The sequence below is a fragment of the Cnephaeus nilssonii genome, assembly GCF_951640355.1.
Source record: "Cnephaeus nilssonii genome assembly, chromosome: 11".
Taxonomy (NCBI): Eukaryota; Metazoa; Chordata; class Mammalia; order Chiroptera; family Vespertilionidae; genus Cnephaeus; species Cnephaeus nilssonii.
Window position 1 is genome coordinate 69,037,865 of NC_137082.1, and position 25,398 is coordinate 69,063,262.

Genomic DNA, 25,398 nt, shown 5'->3' on the forward strand with positions numbered 1-25,398 from the left:
CAAAGGTGAACACAGATCTGAGAATGGAGATAAACTTGCAGACCAATTCTCTGAGAGATCCAACTTTTTCGGAAGTTCAAAATCTGGGAAAACAAATCTCTTAAAACAGAGCTCAGCCACCCTAAGACCAAGAAGTCTGCCCGTGGCTTATTTTTGTTCAGCTCACTGCTAAGAATGGTTTTTATATTTTTAAATGATTGGTGTGTGTGTGTGTGTGTGTGTGTGTGTGTGTGTGTGTGTGTGGCGGGGGGGGGAGTGTTGGGGGGAGAATCAAAAGAAAAATGCTATTTAGCGACACGTAAAAGTTTTATAAAATTCAGATTTCAGCGTCCATAACTACTGTTTCAGTCGAACACGGCCACACTCATTCTTTGAAGTATTTATTGGCTCTTTGAGCTACAACTCTAGAGTTTAACTAATGGTGACAGGAGGCCCTGTGGCCGGCAAAGACTGAAATACTTAGCTCTTCACTGAAGTTTCCTGACCCCTTAACTGCCGGTGTTCGCGCCCCGTTTGGGATGTCTCCGTCCCCTCGAGGGGAGCGTACCTGGTGTGAAGAGAGCTGGTCTAAACTGCCGCCCCTGGGCAAGTCCTTCCCGTCCGTGGGCCTCAGTTTCCCCCCTGTACAATGAGAAGGTCAGACGCAATGATCTTTGGGGGCCTGTCTGGCAGGGGATCAAGTCAGTAAAAGGGGCTGGGGCTCCTGGAGGACCGTGACTCGGGTCGGCGGGGACCCGGCTGACGCGCATAGGGTGGGTCCCTTGGGGTTTCCATCTCCGCGGGCGAGCGCTGCGCCCCGGAGGCCCAGCTTTCCCGGGGAATTCCTGGGGGAGGGGGGCCGGGGTGCGGGCCCGGGGGCGGGGCGGGGCGGGGCGGGGCCGGCCGCCGCCTATAAGGAGGGCCGGCTGCGGACGGCGGCCACTCGCCTGCGCGCCCTTTCCAGACCGCGACGCCATGGCCCCCGCCCGCCTGCTCGCGCTCCTGCTGCTCCTCGCGGGCGCCCCCGCCGCCGCCGCGGAGTCGGTAGGTGCTTCGAGATCCCCGAGGGGGCGGACCAGTACCTCCTTTGTTCCTGGGAGCCCGGGGTCGGGGGGCTGCGCCATCCCCAAGGAGATGCCGAGGCCGGGGAAACTTTGTTGGAAACTTGGCTCCGACCGAGGTCCCAGGGAGGCCCCGGTCGAAATGGGGGGCTCCTCCGCTTGCCGTGCGCCCCCACCCTGTTGCTCTTCCCGCGTCCCCTAGGCCTCCGCCCCGCTGCAGGCTCCCGGCTCGGACGTGACTAAGCCCGTGTCACCTTCCCCCCATCCCCCGCCCTCCTTCCCCGGACCACCCCCCACTTCCCCGCACCTTCCCTGGTGATCCTGGGACCAGCCCGGAGGCCCGAGCCCTCCTCCTCGCCCCCTCGGGCAGCTTCCGAATCCGAGACGCCTGGGGATGAGGGGCTGCGAGTCCTCGGGAGGGGGAGGAGTTAGGGTTCCGCGGCGCCCGGTTTCACACACACGCCGGGGAGTGGAGGACTGAGCCCTGACCTCACCTCTGGCCGCAGCGTTGCCACTGGCTTGTGACTTGGGGCAAGGCCGTGCCCCTGCCGAGTCTCAGTTTCCCCGTCTGCACCGAGGGCTTGGGGGAGTGGGGCAGGAGGTGACAGTGCTTCTTTAGGGTCAGTCTTTACAAAGTTGAGACTGATCTTTCAAGGGGGACGGCAGGGATGGTTGGGGCTCAGCACTTCACCGCGCCCCCCCTTCCAGCCCCCCCCCCGTTCCCCGGCCCCCCCCCCCCTGGGCTTTATGTAAAAAGAGTGTTTATTTTTGCTCAATGCAGACTGGGAAATCGAAGCACCCACCTTGAGTGAGAGTGAGGTGAAGGGGGTTGGGGAGAGGGGGCCTCCGTGGTCACGGAGAAGCCGTGCCGTCTGGCTGCCCACTGGTCCCTGTCCTAGTTTACAAAGCCCTGGGCCACCTGAAGCTCCATCCCAGCAGCCAGCTGGGGACAAGGGGGGGGGGGCAATCTCTGGGGAGTTGAGGGCGAACGAATCGCTGGAAGAAGTGATCAGCCTTCCACTGCCTTCCAAGGGCCTGGGCTTTGTGCCCCCTTCCTGTCCTTAAACCCCGAATCCCTGCTGCCAGTTCTGCACGGGCTTCCCATTTCTCCGGTCTTCCTTAGGGGAAAGGCGTTTCTGCAGGGCAGGCTCCGGGTGAGGAATGAAGACCCTGAGCAATAACCCTCCAGCACAGTTTAGTGCTGCTGGTGTGCCTGCAGTGTCCTAATCGCTGTCTAATGGCTGTTCTAATGGCTCTGTCAAGGACCTTAATTCGGACAACCCTGTTTACTGTTCTTAAACTGGTCCTGAGGCTAGAAAGGCTAACTAACTTGTCCAGGGTCACACAGCTAATTAGGGGCTGAGCAGATCCTCCCAGCTCTCATCTTAACTTGTAGTCTGATGCTACTCTGAGTGGCTGCTGCTGTGTCCCATCCTCGGATAACGCGAGACTAATTTAGAGTCTCAAGATCTCAGGTTGCCCCAGCCTCAAGGAATTCTGAGGTGGAAGGTGATAACGCCCCCAAACTAAGGGCGACCCTGCCAGAAAGTTAGTGGCTGAGCCAGGACTCCATCCCAAGCCTGCTGCTCCCTGGTGCAGAGGTCCTGAAGGGTGTGTTGGAGTCCAGCAGCTGGGGAGGCATCTAAAGCAATGCCATGTTGGGTCCCATGGGCCTGGGCAACAGGAAGGACCCTGGAGATGGTGAGGCCAGTGCATGGGCAGTCACCTGCCAGTCTCAGCTCAGGGACTGCTGAGCCTGCAAGTCCTTGAGTGAGGAGCAGACAACTGTGTCTCCGAAGGATGTGGTTTGGGGAGGGCTGTCAGCCCTGCGAGTGGTGACCCATCAGCTTGGGGAGAAGTCAGTCCTGAGCCGCTGCTTCCTGAGAGAGGTGTTCTGTTTGGTCCCGACCTGAGTGCTCCGCTTCCTGGCTAATGTCACAGACCTTCCGCCTGTAACTGGGTCAGAGGGCTTCCCCTTTTGGCCCCACCACCCCTTTCCTCCCAAGGTTGTGGCCAGAAAAATCAGACCTCATCACAGGGGTTAGACCACAGAGATGATCCAGTCAGCCCCTGTGTGTAAGGTGGAGAGAACGGGCACAGGGAGAAGGGTTTGCTAACAGCAGTTATGATTTGCTCGGCGCTTTCCCTCTGCCAGGCTGGGTACATGGAAAGCACTCCACAGAAAGCCTGTGGGGACTGAACTACGCCCACTCCACAGGCGAGGGAACTGAACGCGGTAAAGCGGGGTACCACTTCAAGGTAGCAGAGAGCATCTAGACCATCAGAATCTGTCCAGTAGCCCCTCCAATAGTGCTACGGGGGACCGCTCGCCACATTTTAGGTTTAAGCCAAAGGCCTGCCCTCCCCTCTGGGTGGTTTCCCCCCACCCCCCAGGTGCCACAGGTTTTGGGGAAGTGAACCCGGGCTGAGCACCCTGCCTCTTCTCCATTTGGCTGGGGCTTGCTATCCTAAACCAGTTCTTCCTGGTCCAGCTGGGAGCATTCCCCTGAACTGCCTTCCTGCCACTCCCTCCCTGGCCAATTAAAGGCAGCCTTGTTTAGGGAGTCTGACCCCCCCACCTCCCAGGTGGGGCTGTCCAGGCCCAATTGGTTCTGGGGAATTGTCCCCCACCTTTCAGTGTACTTTAGCTGAGAGATATTTCTGGTTTCCTTGAGAATTCTCTCCTTGATTGCAGAGAAGTGGGGCTGGGGAGGAAGCTGAGGGGGTCTAAGACCCTGGAGTGACCAGTGAGAGCTACCAAGCACCCAGGAGACTATTTGGGCCACAGTGTGGGGGCTGGTGAGTCCCATGAGACTGAGTCCCTTTCCCTCTCTGGGTTGACTTCCCCCATCTGTAAAATGGGATTTGAACCAAATGGCCTCCAGAGCCCTTTCCAGCTCGGGTATTATATTAACGGTTAAGTACCTACACTCTGAAAGGGCTTTGGAAACTATAAAGACGTCTAAGATGTCTTAAAGAAGTTATGTTTGGTGAGGGAACGATATACTCCACCAAATCCTGAGTTGTCCCCCCCCCACCCCCCCTGCCCACACACATGGACGCACCACTTCCACCCACACACACCGAGGCAGAAACTCTGCTCTGTTCCTTCTTAGTGAAACACCTGTCTGTAGTTAGTACTCAGGAAATGTTTGTATGGATGAATAAGTAATATTCAGGCATGTAACTTCATTCTACAAGGTGCACTGAGATGATTTAATTCTGATATGAATGCCTCCTGGTGTACTGTGAGGTAGGCATGATTATCTCCATTTTGACAAGAAACTGATGCTCAGAGGAATGTAGTGGTTTGCCAAGGTCAGGGCAAGGTCTGTCGGACAACGCTAGATGTTTGCCTAGATCGTCCTCAGACAACATCCCAGATCAGGAAACTGGCTGGGTTGAAGGTAGGTACCTTAGGTCCTGCTTCTGAATTGCTGGGGTGACCTTGAGCAATCTGGCCCTATCTCTGGGTCTCAGGGTCCCCCGCCTCTAAAATGGAAGAGGTTGGACCAGCGCCCTTCAGGGTCCTTCCTGTCCTGAGAGCCTACTGCTAGGGGGGAGGAGCGCTCTCTTGGCCTCCCTGGGAAGGAGCCTGGACAAGAGAAGTTGGGGGTGGGGAGGGACATTCAGCTCCTGCCATCCCCAGCCCCTGGTAACAGAGGGCTTTTCCAAGGACTTGGAGTGCTGAGCGGCCTGAATGAGGGACTGGGAGAGCCAGGCTGGGCTACCCGCCCCAGCTCCCTCCTGGGAGGAATTGACTCCTAGCTGTCCTCGGCCTCCTGGACTGCTGGGTGTGACTTCCAAATGACGTTTAAAATTGGGGGAAAGGGGGCTGGACGGGGCTCTGTGAGTCACTGGAGGGAAAGCGGTAGCTGGCCTGGCTTGCCTGAGTCACCCGTTCCTTTCTACCTCTTGGCTATAGGGTGGCTCTGTGGTGGGGGCATTGCAGTGGGCTCCAGAGTTTTTACCTTGTCCTTTGAGAGCCTGTTGAAGAGTCAGCATCTCAGTGCCCAGGGGCCTCGAGGGGACACACAAGTCCTTCGCAGTGCCTGGCCCTGTGTGTGGGCTTTGAAAGAAGAGAATTCAGCCTGTCCTCAAAATGGGTTAGCTGGCCTCTGCTGAGCAGGTAGTCCTTCCTCCCTTCCTTCCGCCTTCCTTCCTTCCTTCCTTCCTTCCTTCCTCCCTCCCTCCCTCCCTCCCCTCCTCCCTCCCTCCCTCCCTCCCCTCCCTCCCTCCCTCCCCTCCCTCCCTCCCTCCCTCCCTCCCTCCCTCCCTCTTCCTTCCTTCCTTCCTTCCTTCCTCTTAAAGCAAAACTAAGGCTGCAACTGCTCTGAGTTTATAGAGCAAAGCTGGTCCAGTCCAGATGGGATTTGGCCCCAGGAATCTTTGGTGTTTTGGACGCTCCCCTCCTTGCTTCCTGAGACTGGCTAGAGGGCATTGGAACACTGGTTTGGAATTAGGCAGATGGGACTCCAAAGGTGTGAAGGCCTACCTGACTCAGCGTGGGCCCCTCACCCGCTCAGCTTCTTGGTCTGTAAGAAGATCTGGGTTGCGGAGGTGACAAGACCGAAAATAAAGCCCCCAGCACCGGGCCTGGGAGGGAGGAGGTGTGCTAAGTGGCAGTGCCCTCTTTGTCCAGGCCATTTGGATGCTCCCTGGTACCTTTGAGGAACCCACCTCCTTGGTCTCTGGGAAGCTTTTCCCTTCCTGCCTTTCTAATCCAGAGCCACAAGGTGGTGAGGGAGGAGTCCAGGGTGCGGCTGATGGAGCCCAAATCTGAATTGTTTATCTTAGAAGCGGGCTGTTTGCTAATTATCAGATGGGTTTATATTTAATCAAGAACTAGTTCCCGGCAGCCCCACCCTCCTGGCCCAATCTGTAGGAACCCCTTGCTGAGCAGTTGGCAGCCTGGAAGGAGAGGGGGCAGGGGGTTTGTAAGGGCCAGACCACTGGGACACTGCCCAGGACCCGGGGTGCCCCTCCCGAGTTGGAGGACCGTGTTAGAGGCTGAGTGAAGATCGGGCTCTGGGCTTTGGTGTGTGTGTCTGGGGGGGGGGGGGGGGGGGGGGGGGGCGGGGGGCGGGGGCAGTGGACAGAAAGAGTAGTGTTCTGAAAAGCCAGTTTTCCTGTGTTTTCATTGCCTGGTGCCCAGAGAGGATGGAAGAGGAGGCATTTGTCAGCAGTTGGGGCGTGATTTAACCCTAGAAAGGCGTACGACAGACCCGGCCTCTCTGGCAGGTTTGTTATTAACTCGCTGCTGACCTTTGGGAGCCGCCCCACATCTCCAAGGGGCCCCTGGCCCGTCTGCTGGAGGCTGGGTGCCTGGTTTCACAGCCAGAACAGCCCGAGTCCCATCCCAGCTCTGCTCCTCACCCTTCAGTGACACACCGTGAGTTAATAAGTCACTTTGCCGATGGGAGGCCGTGTCCTCTACAAAACACCTGTGTCGCTGGAGGGTCATAATCGGAGTTTGGCAAACTTGTAAAGTGCTGGCTTAGGTTTAGTTTAGTATTGCCAGCTAGACAAGGGTTCTCAAAGCCTCTGGCTTTGGAAAGGTGGCCTGTACCCACGTTGAAAATGTAAACCGATGGCTACAGTTCTCCGGGTTCAAAACTTGCTTTTTTTCCAGAGGGCTCTAGGAGTCCCCCAAAGCTCACTCTGATCGGAACAGTTCTTTCTGGCTTTGGCCCTCTGCAGTCCCCCTACCTACCCCTCCAAGTTCCCACCCACCTCTGTGTCCCTGTTACTCCCCACTCCCACCCTCCCTCCAGGCCCTCCAGCTCAGCCCCACCCCCTTACTCTGCACGTCCCCTTCCCAGTCCTTCAGGGCTGCCCCAGTTTTCTCTGGCACAGCAGACGCGGCTGCTAGTCAGGTGACACCTGGGGTAATGGAAAGGGGAGGCAGGGAGAGGCTGGTATGTGTGGAAACAGTGACTTGATGGAGCCTGCTGGACATGGCCAGGCCTGCAGGGACTGGCTGTACCACTCCAGCCTTGGGGCATGGGGGCAGGGGTGACCCGTGGCGGGGCGAGTCACCAGGAGTAGGGGAAGCTGGGCTGAGATGTCTTTGGGACAGACTGACTTGGTCTGCAGCGGTGGCTTCCCCAAGTGGTAGGGGAGGCTTCGAAGGGGCAGGGAGCCAGTACCCAGAGCTGATCCGATCAGCCCAGACAAGGCTGTCGACTCTGCTCTTGAGAACAGGGAGGCTTCCCTGCCATCCAGCAGGGACCTCGGATCCAGGATCCGCTGCCTAGATTACAAACCCCAGCTTCAATGCACCTCTGTCTCCGGGGCCCTGCGGGAGCCAACCCCTCCCGCTATCTCCACCGGTAATCGGAGCAGCGCCCAGCTTGGTTACCAGGCCTCAGACAGAGGGAGGCTTGTCTCTTTGAGAGCTGTCTTTCACAGGTGGGGAAACCAAGGCCCAGAGAGGCAATCTCCCAAGGTCGCCGAGGGAGTCAGTGATGGGGTGTGACGTCAGCTCCTGACGGGGGGACATCCAGAGGCTCTAGAAGCTCCCTCCCCCTGCCCCCATTCCTAGCTGGCACCCCAGGATCCTGGAGCCCTTGCTGTGGGAATGGGCCGCCCTGGGGGGAGGGGCCGGGGAGGGGTTTGGTGGAAAGCTGGCTGCTGGCAGTGCCAGGCTGGCTACTCTCCTGAGTGATTGTGTTCCCGTAACCTGACCTCAGAGTGGGCAGAGCTGACATTCGAACCCCCACCCCACCCCCAGACCTGGCTTAACCCTTCGGGTACCACAGGCCAGGTTGTGTATTTGTGTGTGGCTGTTTTTGCCTTTTATATACGTATTTTTTCATCCCCAAGGCTGGTCAGGATATACTCTGGCATCGAATTTCCGTCATCCGTCCTCATTGCCGTTGATCCTCTGGTCGTTCTTCTGCGTCTGTCTGCTTAGGACAGGTGCTCCAAGTTGTGTGACCTTGGGCAGGTCTCTGCCCATCTTGGGGTCTTTCTCCCCGGCACAGTCTGCAGGGGACGTGATTGGTTGTGGAAAAGTCTCTGACCCGGCATATGTATGTCCCTTCTCAGTTTGCAGATTATCTCCAACCACCTTCTTTCTAGCAATGGAATCGCTTCAACAACCTTTCCCAGGTCCCTCTGACCCTTTGACCATTAACCCCCTTACCCAAAAGGAAGACAGGTGGGGATTAATAACTGCCGTTAATCATTGAGCACCTGCTGTGTGCCAGGCCACGTGCTGGGCCCCTTGCACACACTAATGCATTTCACTTAATCCTCCTCGTTCTGCCAGGTGCTCCTAGCCCTAGCTACCAAAAGAGCAAACTGAGGATTCAAGATGTGAAGTAAGCCCCCAGGCTCCTATAGTTTTGCTTATGAATCTGCCTTTTCAGGTAACTACTCTGGTGGAGCCTTCCTTTCTGCCGGGGTGTAGAGAGCCCTGATTGTGGCCCTCAGGTTTTGTTCAATCTGGCGGGGGGGGGGCGGGGGGGGGGAATGTCTGATCTTCAGAAGGGAGGTGGGGGAAGAGTGACTGTGTCCGTGGTTCCCCTTCTGGAGATCTCCTGCCAGGATCACTCTGCTGGGTGCAGTCACGGAGCCCAGGGTGCTCACTAACCTGCCCCCCACCCCAGACCCATTGCCCTTCTGGTCTCACCTCCTGAAAGAAGGGTCAAAGTGTGTCCCTGACCCTGACCCTACCTCCCGGAGGGAAGAGCCAGGTGGGGGAAGGCTCTCCTCCCTCCTCGAACCAGTTCATGGTTAACCAAGCCCTGACCCTGAACTTCTCCCTGGTGCCCCAGCCAACTTTCTGTTCTTTTGTTTAAGCAATATCACTTTCAACTCTGCTTACTCGCTGGCCAGGGGAAGGGGCGCCCGGGAGGCCTGGCCTGGCAGCGTGGGCCGTGGGATTGGGGTGGAGAGGTGAAGCGTGGGCGGCAGTGAGAAGTTTGGCTGTGGCTAAGACGTAGTCTTGGGAAAGATCTAGGATGGAATCCCAGCTCTGTCACGTTCTAGCTCTGTGACTTCGGATGAACGCAGCTGGACCTGCAAAATGGGTAGAACGCCCTCCCAGTTTGTGCCCACAAAACGAGCTCATATAGAGAAGAACCCGGCGTGGTGCCCGGCATGCAGAGGGCACTTGTGCTAGCCGCCCCAGCCCCCAGGCTTGTGCTGGGTGACCAGAGCTGTAGCATTTGGGGTAGGGCTGGGGACCTTTTCCCAGCTTCATGCCTAGGCACTGGAAGGGGGTGTTTCTGGAGTGACAGCAACTGCCTGTGGGCCTGTTGAGACCCTTCGGGGCAGCCAAACCCTTGAAGGGGGCGGGGGGGCAGAGGACAACCGCAGCCTGAGCGCCAGGAGACCTCCGTTCCGAGTCCAGCCCTGCCGCCAACTGCTTGGGTGACCTTGGCAAAGCCCCTGGTCCTTTAATCTGTCTGCTGGATTATACAGTGAGACGCTTGGGCTCGGTGGCCTCAGATACCGTCTGTTGGCAGGTGTTGGTCCCTTTAGAACAAAGCAGCACCTACTTCTCTCCTTTCCGTGGACAGTGTGGGGAAGCACTCAGCATCTCAGCCTCCAGGCACCGGCCCCAGGGGCGCACCAGCCGCGGGGCCAGCAGGTCCATGAGACCCAGGCCCCTGCCTTGTTCCCCTGGTGATACCTCTTGTGTGTCTGTGAGAAGGACAAAGACGGGGAGACCTGCGGGCCCAGAGAGGATGGATGCCTGTGCGTGCACACACGTGTGAATACATGTTCCCTGGGCAGGGATGGGGTGAGCTCAGGTGAACAGACCACATCCTTAGCCAGGAGCAGGGTGGGGTCCTTCTCTGATCAGGACTGGGCTTGGCTGCTGGGTGGCCTGGTTCTTCAGAGATACCCCAGGCTGAATGGGCCTTGCTGATAAGGGGATGGGGGAGGGTCGGCTGTTGGCACTCCACCTCTACACTCAAAGGGATGATTACCCACAAGCCCCTGCAACTCAGTCCTGTCATGCTGGCCTAGTCTTAAAGGGTCCTGGGCAGCGAAGGAGCCAGAGAGGGTGCTTCTGGAGCTGAAGAAGAACGTAATTTCCTGTTTCCTCTTATCAGCACACCTCACGGTTCTGCCAGGTCACCTGACTTGCTGTAGGAGTGCACCCAGGCTCACCCGATGCGGCCTTTCGGGACCCGTCCTTTTAGAGCTGGAACAGGTGTCCGGCGGGGTCGAATCCTGACCCTGCACCTGGCCCCTGGTGTGATCTTAGACAAGTCCTTTTCCCTCCAGGAACCTGGTGTGAATATGAAGGGTTTTGGATGACCAGGTGATCACACAGAGGACTGAACTGGGAATAAATCTGGTTCAGCCTCATTTTTGCAGATCCACGCCCACCCCCTCAGTCTTCATGTTACCAGCATAAGATGGGGATAGTTACTATCAACCAATCGGTGTGCTAACCCTGGCTGTTTCGAAACACTGTCGCATACTGGGAGGCAGGCTCAGAAGCAACATTATATGGCTCCTGGGGACCAGCAGGGGGAGGGCGGGCCTCAGCCCGAAATAGTCCTTGTCGGGACCCCAGCCGCTGTCTCGAGGACCTGGAGCTCTGGCTCCCACAGCCAGTCTGGTCTCCAGGCCAGGCCAACAAGTGGCCACAGCACCATCTTTCCCTCCTGGGCTGCTTCGAGCTCCACGGAACAGGGCTCCCTGGGTAGGCGGGCACTCTGTGTGTTCGTGTGTTTATGCATGTGGGTCTGTGTGTATGCGGGTAAAGGCTCAGGAGACCCATGCTTGGGTTCTGGTCCAGTGTGGCCATTTTCTGCCTGCGTGAATTTGGGCAAGTGAGTTTACCTTTCTGAGCCCCCCTCCTCACCCCCTTTCCACATCTGTGGGGGGGGGAAAAAACCATCTATTCGCAGAACCACTTCATGCTAAGTGCTTAGCTAGGGAAGCCACGGAGGCCCTGGGCCCCAGAGGACAGGGACCCCACCCGGGGATGGGCACCTTGTGCAATCACCGAGAAGCCTTGCTTTTGAGCTGCCAAACCAAAGCCGCAGGCGCAGGGCTGTGCGCGCGGGGGCTGGAATTCCAACGCCAGCGGCTCACCGGCTCCTGATTCCCAAGTCATGAAGTCATCCCTCACCCCTTCTGGCTCCCCACCCCCACGTGTGCCAGGCGGTCAGCGAAGATTCTCCTCTCCTGTGGGAGGTGCGCTGCCTCCCACTGCCTTCCTCCCGGCCTGTCCCGCTCCCTTCCTCCCGGCCTGTCCCGCTCCCTTCCCGGAGTCCAGCTTATGCCCTCGTGGGAGTGGAAGAGGGCTTGACAGGTTCCGCCCGCCTCTCCCCGGAAGCCAGCGGAGGGAGTGCAGGAGGCTCCCCGGCCCTTCCTGCAACGGTAACCTTGTCCTTAGGAACCAATATTCCTCCTCGGGCTCCCCGGCAGTGTTGGTGGGTGAAGAACGGCCCGGCATCCTCTGTGAGCTATGTAGCTAACTCACTGTGTGAACTTGGACCAGTCACTGACTGTCCGGGGCTAGTATTCTCTCAAATTCTGTGAAATGAGAGAACAGGACGTCCCTGGCCTCTCTCCAGCTGGTATTCTGTGGTTCTGAGCAGAGCCCTGACCTCTTGCCGTGAGGGGTTCTGGGAAAGAAGGTGAGAAACTGTTGGGGGATGGGGGGCGTGTATTGAACTTAATCGAAACCCTAACCCTTCTGGCAAGTAGTAGGCACTTTAATATTTGAATTAATTAGTGCAATCATGAACTTGGCCCAGGAGCTAAGAGGAAGGTCGGGAGCCCAGTAGCTGATGTACTATAGGACCTTGAGAAGGTTCTTTACTTCCCTGGCTAGGCCTTTGTTACTTTCCTTTTAAAAGCTTCTCGGTCGGGGTGGACCGAGATTCTGCTGTGACCAGGTGGGTCCCCATGAGTAGGGGCTGAGCGACACTGATGGGTGCTGGAGCAGGTGGTCCCGAGGCAGGAACTGTGCCTCCCCCTGTCCTGCACAGTGTTGGTGGCGGAGTAGATCGGTGGGAGCTCTTTGGAAGGCTGAACACCAGAGCGTGTTTATGCACTCCTGAGTCACTAGGGCTGGGCAGCGCCCTGACCTGAGGCTGTCCCGGGGTGTGGGTGAGCCAGCCCTGCCTGTCCCAGCCCTGCCTGTCCCAGCCAAGTCTGACTCAGCTGGGAAAGGGGTCCCAGAGCCAGCAGCCCTCTCCACCGCGGGTGAATCAGCTCAGCGGCAGCACAGAACTCTGGCATAGGGTATCCTCCGGCCGGCCTGTGTGGGTGGGAACACTGGCTCTGAAGTCGGGCGGCCCGACATGGAATCCTCACTCCTCCATCTGCAACTTCTGTCACCGAAACAGAATGATTTCATGTCCTTAATGCCCACTTTTCTTGCTTGTAAAATAGGGTTAAAGTTTAAGAACAGGTCCTGACACATAGCAAGTGCTTAGTAAATGGTACCTGGTACTGTGTTTACATTCTGATTATTGCCACCTTTATTATTTATGGGAAAGAAACTTGCCTAAGGCCCCACAGCAAGTTAGAGGCCAGGAGGAGTCCAGGACTCTAGGCTCTGGCCTGCTCCCCTTCTAGCGCCTCAGTTTACTTTCTCGAATGCCCATTTCACTGCCTTTTGGGGCTCAGGGGGCTGTTGTAGACCATTATGGGGGCTATTGGCTGATCTGTCTCCTTTTTTTTTAACCCTAGATTCGAGAGACCGAGGTCATCGATCCCCAAGACCTCAGAGAAAGCCGATTCTTTTCTGGACCCCTACCAGATGACGAGGACGCGGGGGAGCCCGGGCAGGAACTCGATGACTTGGAGCTGTCTGGCTCTGGAGACCTGGGTATGGAGGGTGCAGTGGGCAGGCCTGGGGCACGGGGCTGGAGGGAATGTTTACTCTCCTCCCGGGAGGGTGACTTCTGTGGGGATTTCCTAGAGTGCTCCTCCCTGCTCAAATAAGAGGAAGCCAAGTAACTAGATCAGCCATTTCCACCCCCGAGACCCTCCCTGGGCTGCGTGTTTGTAGCTCTAGGTTTTCTGAGCAGCAGCCTGGACCTGTCCACCTAGGACGTAGTGCGAGGGGGTGGTGTGGGAAGAACTGAGTGTTTTCCTTCCTTTGAAAAGGAAAAAGACCTGGGGGTCTATCAGGGCAGAGGTGTGTGTGTGTGGGGGGGAAATCAAGAATAAGCCCTTGCTTCCGAGGGAGTGGGAGTGGGTGAAGGCGCCCCGGCTTCTTAGGGCTGGACCTGGGGCTAGGGCCTTGTGCGGTCTTTGGTGACCTCCTGGCCCTGGATGCTGGACTAGACAGAGCTGCTAGGAAACATCCCTACTGTGTGCAGGGTGATTCCAAGCTTGAGCTTTGGAGTCACATAGTCCTGAGTTCAAACTGTTAGCCTAGGGCAGGGGTCCTCAAACTTTTTAAACAGGGGGCCAGTTCACTGTCCCTCAGACCGTTGGAGGGCCGGACTATAGTTTTAAAAAAAACTATGAACAAATTCCTATGCACACTGCACATATCTTATTTTGAAGTAAAAAAACAAAACGGCAAAAACACCCGCATGTGGCCTGCGGGCCATAGTTTGAGGACGCCTGGCCGATGGCGTCTGAGCCTTGGTTTTCAGGTCGGTAAAATGGCAGGAGAAATGACATTACATCTGTGTTTTGGGCACTGGACTCACTTGAAGCTCTGCACATACTGAGTGCTAAGGAAATGTTTTAATATTGCAATTCCACTGTTTAATATTGCTCTCTGGAGTCTTGCCTTTTCAAATGAGGCCCCTGGGGATCTTGTTAAAATGCAGATTCTGGTTCAGTGGGCCCTGAACTTCTGTATTTCTCACCGGTCCCTCAGGTGTGCTGTTGGTCCCTGGATCCACCCTTTACTGAGCAAGGGGTTGGAGTTGACAAAGCATCTGTCCAGCTACCAGCTCACCATTCCTCACCATTCCGGGAAAGAGCCGGGGAGGCAGGTGTTAGGACCCCCATTTTACAGATGAGATGGCTGAGGCTGGAGTGGAAACGGGTCACTTGCTGGACATTGAGCATTTGGGAGCTGCTTATAAGTGTGCACTCCCAGCAGCCATGGCTGAAAGAGGGTCATTAATCTGGGTGTAACTGGCCTCACACTCACACAGTCTTTCTGAACTTACAGATGACTCAGAGGACCCCAAGGTCTTCCCCAAAGTAATCCAACCCTTGGTAAGTAACCGCGTGCCTTGCTTCTCCCCCTCTCCTCTGTAACAGCTGCTGAGAGGGGCAGAATATGTGAGGGTGTGACCTCACTCTGCAAGAAGACTTATATTTGTGACCCTGGGATCCTTGGGGGCAGGCACAACCATGGGTCATGGGTAGGCCATCTTTCCTACAAGGATAATCACTGTCAACATTTAGATGTTTCCAGCCCCTTTTCTGTGCGTTTATAGGTATTCCCAGCATGAATATAAAGGGATAGAGAGTTCTGTGTCGTACATTTTTCACTTAAAGTGGTCATGAGTATTTCCCCACATAATTAAATATTCTTCCTATTTCTAGAGGCTGCATAACTATAGTTCCCCCAGCTCTCCAGGTTGATGGAAAAGTTGTTGATAACTTTTTGATATTCTGAAATTATAACACTACAGCAAACACCTGATACAACCATCTGATTCGCATCTTAAGGCAGAGTCCCAGAGGCAAAATTGCTGCCTCGATGGGCAAGCAATTTCCGCAGTTTGGCTAACCTTCCCTTCAGAGTGGTCACTCTTAAAATACCCACTGAGCAGCAATGAGTGGCAACACCTGCTTCCTGGTACCCTCGGTCCCATTCATTCCCATTTTGAGAGACTTACTAGAAAAGTTGTTGAGGTTGTGGCTGATTCCTGCTCCAGGGCCACATGGTTCAGTCAGTAAGAAGGCAGAACCAGATTCCCCACCAACTGAATGTCCCTGTCCCCTGTCCTGGGTCTCTCCCCAAACTGTACTGAGCCTTTCTCTTCTTTCCCCATCCAGGTGCCCTTAGATAACCACATTCCTGAGAGGGCAGTGCCTGGGAGCCGGGTCCCCACCGAACCCAAGGAACTGGAGGAGAATGAGGTCATCCCCAAGGGCCTCTCACCGCCGCTTGAAGGGAACGAGGATGTGTCCAACAAGGTGTCCATGTCCAGCACTGCCCAGAGCAGCAACATCTTTGAGAGAAAAGAGGTCCTGGCGGGTAAGGTTCCCGCTCCTCACAGAATGGAGAGGGCTCAGTGGGGGGGCAGTGCCTCAGGCAGGGGCACCTTACAGCCACACTCAGGGTGTCCCACCTTGAAGGTGGGGCTCAGGGGGGCTGTGACTGTGCAGCCTGATGGAGGGGGAGAATAATTGCACATCAAAGTCTTCTAAAGAATAGACAAGCTGAGTCATTCACTTGCCTTAAATCCTTCTCTTATTTTCAAAGCATTTTCACCTCCTGGGTTTGGTACTTAGGGATTTAATTATTAAAAGTCAACATTCTTTGAAAACCTCCCTTGAAAGCCCAGACACTCCTTAGGATTAGGCTAACTCCCCGCCCCCACCTCCCCCTAACTCCCGGCTCTGTCACCTGACTGACAGGCTTCTGACTTTAGTTGAGAAGCTTTTGAACCTCAGTGGAGATGAGCCCCAGTTTCCTCCTCTCTAAATGGGGACAATGACACCTCCTTAGGTTGGTATAACAGCTCCATGAAAAATAGAATCTGAGATAACTAGGCAAACTGTAAAGGGCTATTCTGATTTGTTAGTATGATATGGTAACTTAAAATAGAAGGTCAAGGTGAGAGGCGACAAGGGTTTTATTTGAGATCCAAAAGAATAGCTAGTCGGGAAGCACCGATTCAGACTCAAATAGTGTGCTGAGTAGACAGTGAAGGCAAGGGGTATTTATGAAAAAGGGAAAGGGAATAATTACATGAATAGAAGGAAGGCGTTCCTATGGGTGTTATATACGCTAAGGAAACTAGCAAAGTGATGCTAATTCTATAGAATGCCTTTCATTTTCAGTCATGATATCTGCTTTCCTAATATCTTTGCAAACAGCTGTTTGGAATACAATGCTGCTTTAGGCCCAGTCTTTCCAAAGGTTATTTTGTCCATTTTTTTTCTTTTTAAAAATTTCTTTATTGATTAAGGTATCACATATTTGTCCTCATCCCCCCATTCCCATTCCAAACCCCTCCCCACGCATGCTCCCCACCCCCCTGTTGGCCGTGACCACTGGTTAGGCTCATATGCATGCACACAAGTCCTTTGGTTGATCTCTCCCCCTTATACCCACCCTCCCCTACCTTCCCTCTGAGGTCCGACAGCCTGATCGATGCTTCCTTGTCTCCGGGTCTGTTCCTGCATTACCACCATTTGTCCACCACCCAGAAGGGAAATATCATTGCTGACATGTACACATAAGGAACTGTTTGACATTGAAATTGGGACTCAAAAGAACTGTTGGCCCAGAAAGAAACTCACTACAGACTGATTCATTTGCCTCTCAGCATAACCATTATTGCTTGTCTCATTTTTGGTTCTTATAAGTGTATTTCTAGTAGCACATGATCTCACTCATCTAGGGGAAGAACAACATAGACTGATGAACAAGAACAGACCCGGAGACAAGGAGGCATAGATCAGACTATGTTGTCCATTTTTAACATTCCAAAGGTTTGAAGAGTAACACCCGCAAGGCAGTTTTTCTAGTGTGGCAGCTCCGGCTCCATTTTTTTAAAAATATGTTTTTATTGATTTCAGAGAGAGAAAGAGAGAGGGAGAGAGAGATAGAAACATCAATGATGAGAGAATCATCCATCGGCTGCCTCCTGCCCGCCTCCTACTGGGGACCAGGCCTGCAACCCGGGCATGTTCCCTGACCCGGAATCAAATTGTGACCTCCTAGTTCATAGGTTGACCCTCAACCACTGAGCCACACTGGCCAGGCCAAATAAAGGATCTTGCCTACACCTGGCAGATGAGGCTCCTGGAAATCTAACCCCAGGTGACTTTGGCCCATCTCAGCCCTGACCCTGGGCCCCTGGTACTGAGCCGATGCTCTTTCTATTTTTCCTTCACTGCTTTCTGTGTGGTGCAGGTGGGTGGGTGCTGTCGGAACTAGGGGAGCCCTTAGAGACCATTTAGTCGTTTCAGTTTCAGGCTCTTCGGTCGAACTGTTTTAAAGCCTCCCCTACCTTCCTTCAACCACAGAGTTTCACTTTCAGATGCTTGTATGGGGCTCACAGAAGGTTTTGCTTTTACCAACTAAGGGTTCTATTCCTTTTTTCCTTAATGGCTTTAAAAGGACAAACAAACCATAAAAATGGTTTTACAAACCACTGATCCATTCTAAGCAACTGTTTCTTATACACGGGAAGGCTAATGCCCAGAGAAGGCAACCCACTTGCCTGGGTCACGTAGCAAGAGGCAGGCTGAAGTGAGGTCCTCTCTTACATTTTGCAGGAGAGGAAGATACAAGTACATGATCTTCACGTGAAGTTATGTTGTCGAGCTAGCTGAGGCAGGGCCCTCCCATCCCACCTTTTTATTTTACTTTATTTTAAAATATATTTTTTATTGATTTCAGAGAGGAAGGGAGAGGGAGAGGGAGATCGAAACATCAATGATGAGAGAGAATCATTGTTCAGCTGCCTCCGGCATGCCCCCTACTGAGGATCGAGCCCACAACCGGGGCATGTGCCTTTGACTGGAATCAAACCCGGGACCCTTCAATCCGCAGGCCAACGCTCTGTTCTCTGAGACAAACCGGCTAGGACCCATCCCACCTTTTTAAACAGCACCTGGGAGTTTATCGAGTGCTTGCAATGTGCCATGTGATTCATGTACTCCTCTCATTAGAGTCCCCACAACAACCCTATCAGATGGGTATGGTTATCCATACTGTTACAGAGAAGGAAACTGTGTCTCCGAGAAACCGAATCACTTGTCCAAAGTCATAAAACCAGAAAGTGGTAGACCTGGCATTTGAATCCAGGACCACAGTCACTTCTAAGACTGTAATTGAACTTGGACCTTGTGGGGAGTCCCAGCACAGAACTACTCGAGGAGCTGGGGTCATCGGAGGGAAAGGTGCGGATGACAAGAATGGGGTTGGCACTCGAAATCCTCTTCCTGGCATCTCCTGGGGGCACTTGGTTGCTGCTTTTCATAGAGTTTTAGCCAAGAAAGAACCTTCCTTGGCTCCCGTGGCCCCATTCTCTGCGTAGCTTTGTGCAGGGACGGAAAATTAATCTCCTTAGCCTGAGTAAGTCCGAATTAGGGGACTCAATCTGCCCCAGAAAGGATTCCATGAGACATCCCTGCCCCCTCCACAAACAGAAGGAGCCATTCCGGCCTCTTGGCAGAGTGCAGAGGACATCCTGGAGTTAGGAGCCCACATCTGCCTGACCCTGGCCGGCGCCCCGGGCTGTGCTCTTTGAGCCCAGCTGTCGGTGTCATTGACGGTTGCATCAGGCGCCATTCAGGGTGCTAGGGAGGCAGAGAGAAACCACAAACATGTACAATTTATGAGTACGGAGCATGTGCTATGCGCTTCTAAGCACTCTAGGTGGACTAATGTATTTAATTCTTAGAACACACATGTGAAAGGTACTATGATTTCCATTTTGCAATGAGTGAGATGAAGGAACTTAAAAGTCACACAACCTGTAAGTGGGAGGGATGGGAAGAGACGCTAGCCTTACCCACTGATCATAGGCCACTATCTATAATTATCTAGGACATAGGATGGACATGTAGTGTGTTACACCTGTGCACGTAGCATATACACTGTCTGTAGAAGTGTAGGCCGGTATGGGTACAGGGGCACACGGGAACAGCTAGAGGGCTGCGCGCTAAGTGTATATCTGTGGCCATTTCCTCAGCCGCAATTTTCCTTGCTTCTGGCTCAGTTAGGGCTAAGCTGCTCCTGGGGAGTCGACCTGGTGTTTGGAAAGAGCCGGCTTTGGACTTGGACAGGTGTGGGTTGGAATGGTGGCTTTGCCACTCTGGCCCTATGGTCTTCAGTGACTCCCCACGACCCCCTTCTCATAAGGGAGGCCATGGGGATCAAATAAGACCTCAGCATGCAGGGCACAGGCGGTGTGATGGTGAGGATGTCTCGTCGTCGTAAGAGAACCAACCGTAGACGTGGGAGGGTACCCGAAGGCCCGAGGAGCCGCTCTCACCTGCTGTCCCTTTCCCCCCCAGCTCTGATTGTGGGCGGCACGGTGGGCATCCTCTTTGCCGTTTTCCTGGTCCTGCTGCTGATGTACCGCATGAAGAAAAAGGACGAAGGCAGCTACGACCTGGGCAAGAAACCCATCTACAAAAAAGCCCCCACCAACGAGTTCTACGCCTGAAGCTTCCTCATGGACACCGGCTTGGACTTGAGGGGGGGCGAGAAGCCGGAGGATCTTGGAGGGTGGACTTTAGAGTAGGGGGAGGACAACCTAATACTGACCTGTCAGCATTTTCAGCTCTGATCACATTGTAAGGGACGGGAGACACAGCATCTTCTGTTCCCGCCTGCCTCTGGATTCCCTGGGTCTCCACGGTCCCAGCAGGAAAATGAGGCTCAGCTTGGCCTTTCCAAAGGCAAGCCTAGGATTGCATTGTTTCTGCATCTTCCAGTTTAGAATCTGGGCCCTGCTTAGAGCTTGTGCTGACCACGCCTCACCCAGAGCCCCTCTGAGGCTGCCGAACCAGTCCTGCTGGAGGTCTGTCTGTCTCCAGCGCCTGCCTCCCTGCCCCTCCCTTTCATAGCCGGCCCCCCTGCCAGGACCTGGGAGAAGGAACCAGAACCATCCGCACCTTGAGATGGGCCCACGAAGGGCACTGTCCACACTACAGGAGTCTGTGGTATGCCACACTTGGGCCACGGGGCTCTTTAAGTGACTTTTGGAAATCAACCTTTTTTATTCGGGGAGGGTGGGGGTGGGGAGCTGAACGTTCGTATTGAAATGGATTTGTAGAATTTTTGTAAATCTATTTTTAGTGGGGTTTTTTGTTTTTGTTTCGACAGTTCATTCCTTTGTGTAGAGTCTCTGCCTGGGCAGGAGTGCACAGCCGCCGAGGCGTTCTCTGCTCTCTTGCACATGTCCACCGTACCTGCTAAGTTTGTATTTAATGGTTGTTTGGTTTTGTTTTTGGTTTTTGTTTCTCGAAAATGAGAGAAGAGCCGGAGATATGATTTTTATTTTTGTTTTTTACTATTTATAGCTTCCGACAGGGCCTCGCTTTTCTGTTTTCCTTCACGTCCCCTCCCCATTTTATAAAACAGACTTTACAGTCCTCTGCTCATGACTTGGACCGTTTCTGAAGCTGCTTCCTCTAAGAAGTGGCTTTTGCTGAGACATAGTTTTCTAGCAGATCCCAAAATATAATGTAAGGGATGGTGGGATATTTGTGTCTCTTTTCTTGTAATATATTATTATTCTTTTCTTGGTTCTAGGAAAATAGATGAATATATTTTTTCAGGAGGTAGTGTGATATTCCCATTTGAAGTTGGCTGGGTGGTTGAGTGAGTGGATTTTTATATGGCCGAGGGGGGTTTTGCCCGTATCTCTTGCCCCGGTCCTGGTGCCTTTTCATGGGGCTAGAATAGTTGAGGGTAGATAGTTCTGCCTTCCTTTTAGCTTCTGCTTTGAACTCAGCTGGTGTTCCTCATTTCTCCAAATTTAAGAGAAAAATTGGAGAGCTGTGCTCGCCAATACAGTAACCACCAGCCGCAGGTGGCCAAGTCAATTAGAATCACATCAAGTTAAAAATCCATTCCTCAGTTACACTAACCGCATTTCACGTGCTCAGCTGCCACACGTGGCTAGTGGCTACTGGAGTGAGCAGGCAGGTGGAGGTGGAGGCCATTTCTGTCTGTTGGACAGCACTGCTAGAGAACTAAGCTGGCTTAGCAAGTCGCAGCCCCAGCTTTGCTGGCGTGACCTTTGTCTTCCCGGGCAAAGGACGGGGTTGGGGAGGGCTGATTAGGCCCCAGCTCGGAGCCTGTTACCCATGACCTTCCCTCCCAGAGAGGAGGGCTTGGTGGCCTAGCCTGGGTAGGCTGCATCTTCTGACCCCACTGGCTGGGGTGGGGGGAATCAGCCTCATTTCCTGTACCCTTCACCCCCACAACCCAGGGTTCCCAGCTGGCTGGGTCCTCTTCTCCATCCCCCCACCCACCCATCCCCAGGCCCTTTCCTCTGGCTGTGTTGGAAGTGAGCACCTCTTGTAGCCCCTCACACTGTTGTCTGTTACTGACTTTTTGATAAAAAGATAATAAAACCTGGTACTTTCTAGATCGCCTGCCTCTGTGGTTTTAAAGTTCGTAAGTTCTCTCCGGGCTCTGGTTCCCTTGGCCTCAGTGGAGCCTGAGATGACTGTCCTGCCCAAATGCCCTTGGGGAGGCGGACAGAGGAGGCAGAGAAGTGGGAAGCCAGCAAAGGCCTGGAGGGGATGGAAGTGGGAGTGTGCACGCCGCGGCCTGTGGGGCACGCACGCCTACCTCTGTGTTGCTTAGATAGGACCGTGTTTAAAAAACAAACATACGAAAGTCCTTGGATTCGTTGCCAACTAGAAATGAGGCCATTTCCCATAAAAATCCAGATTCCTCACTTCTCTTGGGAAAAAAGATTTGACAACTCTCAGGCAGCATGGCAACAATTAGCTGCTGACAGGCAGGAGCCCGCCTACATGTGGGTTCTCGGCCTCGCCACAGACTGCCCACCAGCTTCACTCCTGTCGTCAGCTTGGCCTCAGCGGGCATTGTAATCGGCAGACTCTAGACACTTCTTTCGATCCTCACAGCAACGCTGGGAGGTGGGTAAGATCCTTCTTACCTAGCAGACCACCAGGAAGTCCATTCTGTGCTTTACACCTGAACTCACTTAATCGTCACAATTCCGCACAGTAAGATCCTGTTAGCACCCCCATTTTACAGATGAGGAATCTAGCTAAGAGGTTAAGTAACTCCCCCAAATTGACACACTACCAATGGGTTCCGGCCCCGGCTGGTGGGCTCCAGAGTGCTCACAATCACACTATCCAAGGGTTTGTGCCCGCATCCCTTCACTGGGGTTGCTCAGGCCCACAAACCCCCTCTGAAGCAAGGAGTCTGGTCTCAAATCCCTCCTGAGACCCCTGCCACACTTGCTTTTCCTGAGTCCCAGGAGGCTGGAGGGGTCTCTGCTCCTTGTAACTGGAGTCTTGCAAAAGCCCTCACATCTGTTCAAACTACCTGCTCGTTTTGAGTCACTAGGGGTTTGGGGATGAGCTTGGCAGAGTGGCCCCCACTTCAACACTTTAAAGTGAGTCCATAAGGAGCCTGGTCACAAGGTCGTCGTGCCTTTCCCCAGGACTTTGCCTGCTCCTCCCATCCCCCACCCCTGCCCCAGGTGGCGAGCAGCCAGTTACAGCAGGTGTTTACCACTTCACCACTGAAAGCATTATTGTGTCACCGCTGCCCCGCCTGCTTTTGTCAATTGGGGCCTGGAACAGAGCCAAGCCTCACCGTGGGGCCCTTTGGGGTGAGTATGGTCAATGTTGACCCTTGCGAAACTTATTAGATATTGTGTTATTGGTTTCGCTCCCCTTAAAGCCACTTCCCCTCTCTCTTACCATCTTCATGGTCTATGGCCTGAGCAGTACACATCCTCCCCAGGGAGGAAGGTACCTGAGAATTTCCCACACTGTGGTTATGAGTTCTCTTTGAGAAAACCCAGTTTAGAGAGAGAGAGAGAGAGAGAGAGAGAGAGAGAGAGAGAGCCAAAGGTCCATGCTTAAGCCAGAAAGCTAGTTTGTTCATGGCGGAACCTCAGGCAGCATGAAAGCTGGTCAATTGGGAGATTTTGGAACAGAAAATTTTGACTTTATTCTCACTATGTGCCCTGCCGCCTGCTTTCTGCCCATTGTAACGCACACACTACCTACAGCTAGCAGCAAACTAAAAGTATTAAATACTATTAGGTAGAGAATTAAAAGAACCTCAGAGCACCAGACTTAGCATCAGGAGTATAGAATTCAAGTCAGGCTCTGTCCTCAACCTGCTCTGAGAACGTCATGGGCCTACTCTCTCACAGCCTCAGTTTCCCCATCTGTAAAAATGAGGAGGAAATGTGAGTGCGAGCAATGTTTCTCAACCCTGGAAGGTTCTGACCCTGAGAGCTTGAAAAAGTGAAGATTATCTTGAGGAACCCTGACAGTAGGAAAACTCAATTCTCAGGAAGGAAACAGTGCCACCTGCTGGTTTCACTTTGCACTTGCAAGCTCCGGATATCTGCCAATGCAATGGAATGCAATTTGGTATTTATTGAGTCCAACTCAATAATCAAGCATTGTACTGCGCCCTCCAGGATATACAGCAATGAGCTCCTTCCCACTTGAAGCTCATAGTCTATAGGGGACACTTGAAATGTACATAAAGCCCTGTATTCCAAGGGGGACATGGTCCCAGTGAGGCTTTCCACAATGTGGAAAGCCTGAAACCAGGGCCTGCTTTATGGACACGTGAAATGTACAGTCACAGTAGGCCTTGTGTTAGCAGGGCCCTGCTTGATTTCAGGCTCTGCTGTCGCTGTCTTGGAATTCGGAATAACTTTGGCACGGGGCCCCACACCTTGTGTAGCCGATCCTGCCTTGGGGAAATCTTGGAGGTGGTGACATCTGAGCTGGGTTTGGAGGACAGGGTGGTAGTGGCAGGAGAGGAAAGGAGGAAGCCTATTTTAGTGTGGAAGCAGGGATGGAGTCAGTCCTTAGACCTTGGAAACTGGGTGATGTGGGGGAAGGAGATAAAGATGAAGGGCTATGAGAGGGGTGGGCAGGGAGGCGAGTTTGATGTTCCATGGACTCAGGCTTAGGCTAGGAGGACCTCCAAGGACAGTCCAGCAGCTGGAACTCAGGCTCGGGCTGGAGCTTTGAGGTCATAGACTTCCAGGGGGGTGTGCGGGTGGGACCAAGGGTTCTAGGGTGCCCTGAGGCAAGCTGCACAGCTGGGCCAGGGCTCTCAGGCCAACCTAGGTCCCTGGCTTGCACCAGGCCTGCCCGTGGAGTGGCAGAGGAAGTCCTTGAGGGCAGGGCTGGATGGGCTCTTGAGCCCCAACTTCCTGTGTGGTGGGCTACGAAACTCCTCTTAGCCTCCTTAGGAGTGGCTTCCGGCTTCCACATCATCACAGGCACCGAGCCCAAGCTCTCCTGAGGTGAGCACTCAAGTCGGGGACATTTCCCCTTCAGCTTGTGCCCTGCATTCCTTGGCCAGGATTCGCTCTCTGTGGCCATGAGGGGCCTTGAACGAGCTGCTCCTTCCCTGTGACGGGGGCGGGGGTGGGGGTGGGGGTTCACCCTGCTGATGGAGGCTTTGGGGAGTCTAAAGAGCAAACCTCTGGGGAAGTGTCAGCATCTTCTTTCTCCTGGGGCTTTCCATGTTCGGGGAGGAGTTCTGCAGGAAAGAGCCCCTCCTCAGAGTTCGAGGGAAGTCCAGGCAGCAGGGAGGTGAGAACCCTGAACCAACACTTCAAACGGGTTCTCTCCGCTTGGCACCGTGAGGAGCTAGTACAGTCGCGGGCACCTGTGATGTGCGTGCCCGGTTCCAGCAGCCTGGGTCAGGACCCTGCCTGGGTCCTCTGCTTCCCTGGAGAGCCCGGAGCAGGCCGAGGGCGGGCAGGCTGCGCAGGGATGGCTGTGGCTTGGTCTCCGGGCCTCATGCAGAGAAGCTCCTCTCGCAGCTGGGTTACTGCCCAGTTGATCTCAGATGTGTCTGGAGGTGTCCTGGGGGAGTTTTACTGTGTCCTGTGTCCCCCTGTGTGTCTGGGGTGCATCTTTGCTTGGGGTGGGGGGTAGCTGGTAAGGTAACTCATTGCCAGCGTGGACAGGTGGCCCCCATGGCAGGCACAGGGTCAGGGCTGCTGGCTGCTTCTCTAGAAAGGGCCCACAGGACAGGCTCTCTGCTCCTCGGCACCGTGTTTCCTCCCCCGTGTGTGCGGGTGGCGGAAGTACACTGGGACCTCTCTCCTTGTGCGGGTGGGCCATACAGATTAGAGTCTCGCTTGGATTGGGGGTGCTGCTAGCACAGCAGAGTGACCCCCGACCCTCAGGACTGCCTCCTACTGGGCCTACAAGAGAAGTGCCTGGGTGGATGGTTAAGATGGCAAGACCTTCCCAATGCCCAGGCACCTGCCCGACCACTAAAGACGTGAGCCAAAGAGCACTGCGCCTGCCTCCAGCCACAGGGCGCACAAGGGAGGGCAGGCCTTTGTGTTCCAGGGGGGACCCAGGGCTCAGGTGGGACCCAGGGCTCAGGGGGGACCCAGGGCTCCAGGTGGGACCCCTGAGGGTTCCAGGTGGGACCCAGGGCTCAGGTGGGACCCGGCTCAGGTGGGACCCAGGGCTCCAGGTGGGACCCAGGGCTCAGGTGGGACCCAGGGCT

General features: G+C 54.5%; 1 protein-coding gene across 1 annotated transcript; it reads left to right on the forward strand.

Moving 5' to 3' along the window:
* The first annotated feature begins 888 nt into the window (after positions 1 to 888).
* SDC4 (syndecan 4) lies at positions 889 to 21,277 on the forward strand. Its single transcript, XM_079783781.1, has 5 exons — positions 889 to 1,023; positions 12,711 to 12,849; positions 14,158 to 14,204; positions 14,994 to 15,195; positions 19,194 to 21,277. The coding sequence occupies exons 1-5, from the start codon at positions 955 to 957 to the stop codon at positions 19,343 to 19,345; spliced, it is 609 nt and encodes a 202-aa protein (XP_079639907.1). The 5' UTR covers positions 889 to 954; the 3' UTR covers positions 19,346 to 21,277.
* The last annotated feature ends 4,121 nt before the right edge of the window (positions 21,278 to 25,398 follow it).

Excerpts from the sequence above, each read along its gene's own strand:
- SDC4 (XM_079783781.1), top strand. The coding sequence starts at position 955 with ATGGCCCCCGCCCGCCTGCTCGCGCTCCTGCTGCTCCTCGCGGGCGCC. Across the intron at positions 1,024-12,710 it reads CCGCCGCCGCCGCGGAGTCG|ATTCGAGAGACCGAGGTCAT; the intron begins GTAGGTGCTTCG and ends TTTTAACCCTAG. Across the intron at positions 15,196-19,193 it reads GAGAAAAGAGGTCCTGGCGG|CTCTGATTGTGGGCGGCACG; the intron begins GTAAGGTTCCCG and ends TTTCCCCCCCAG.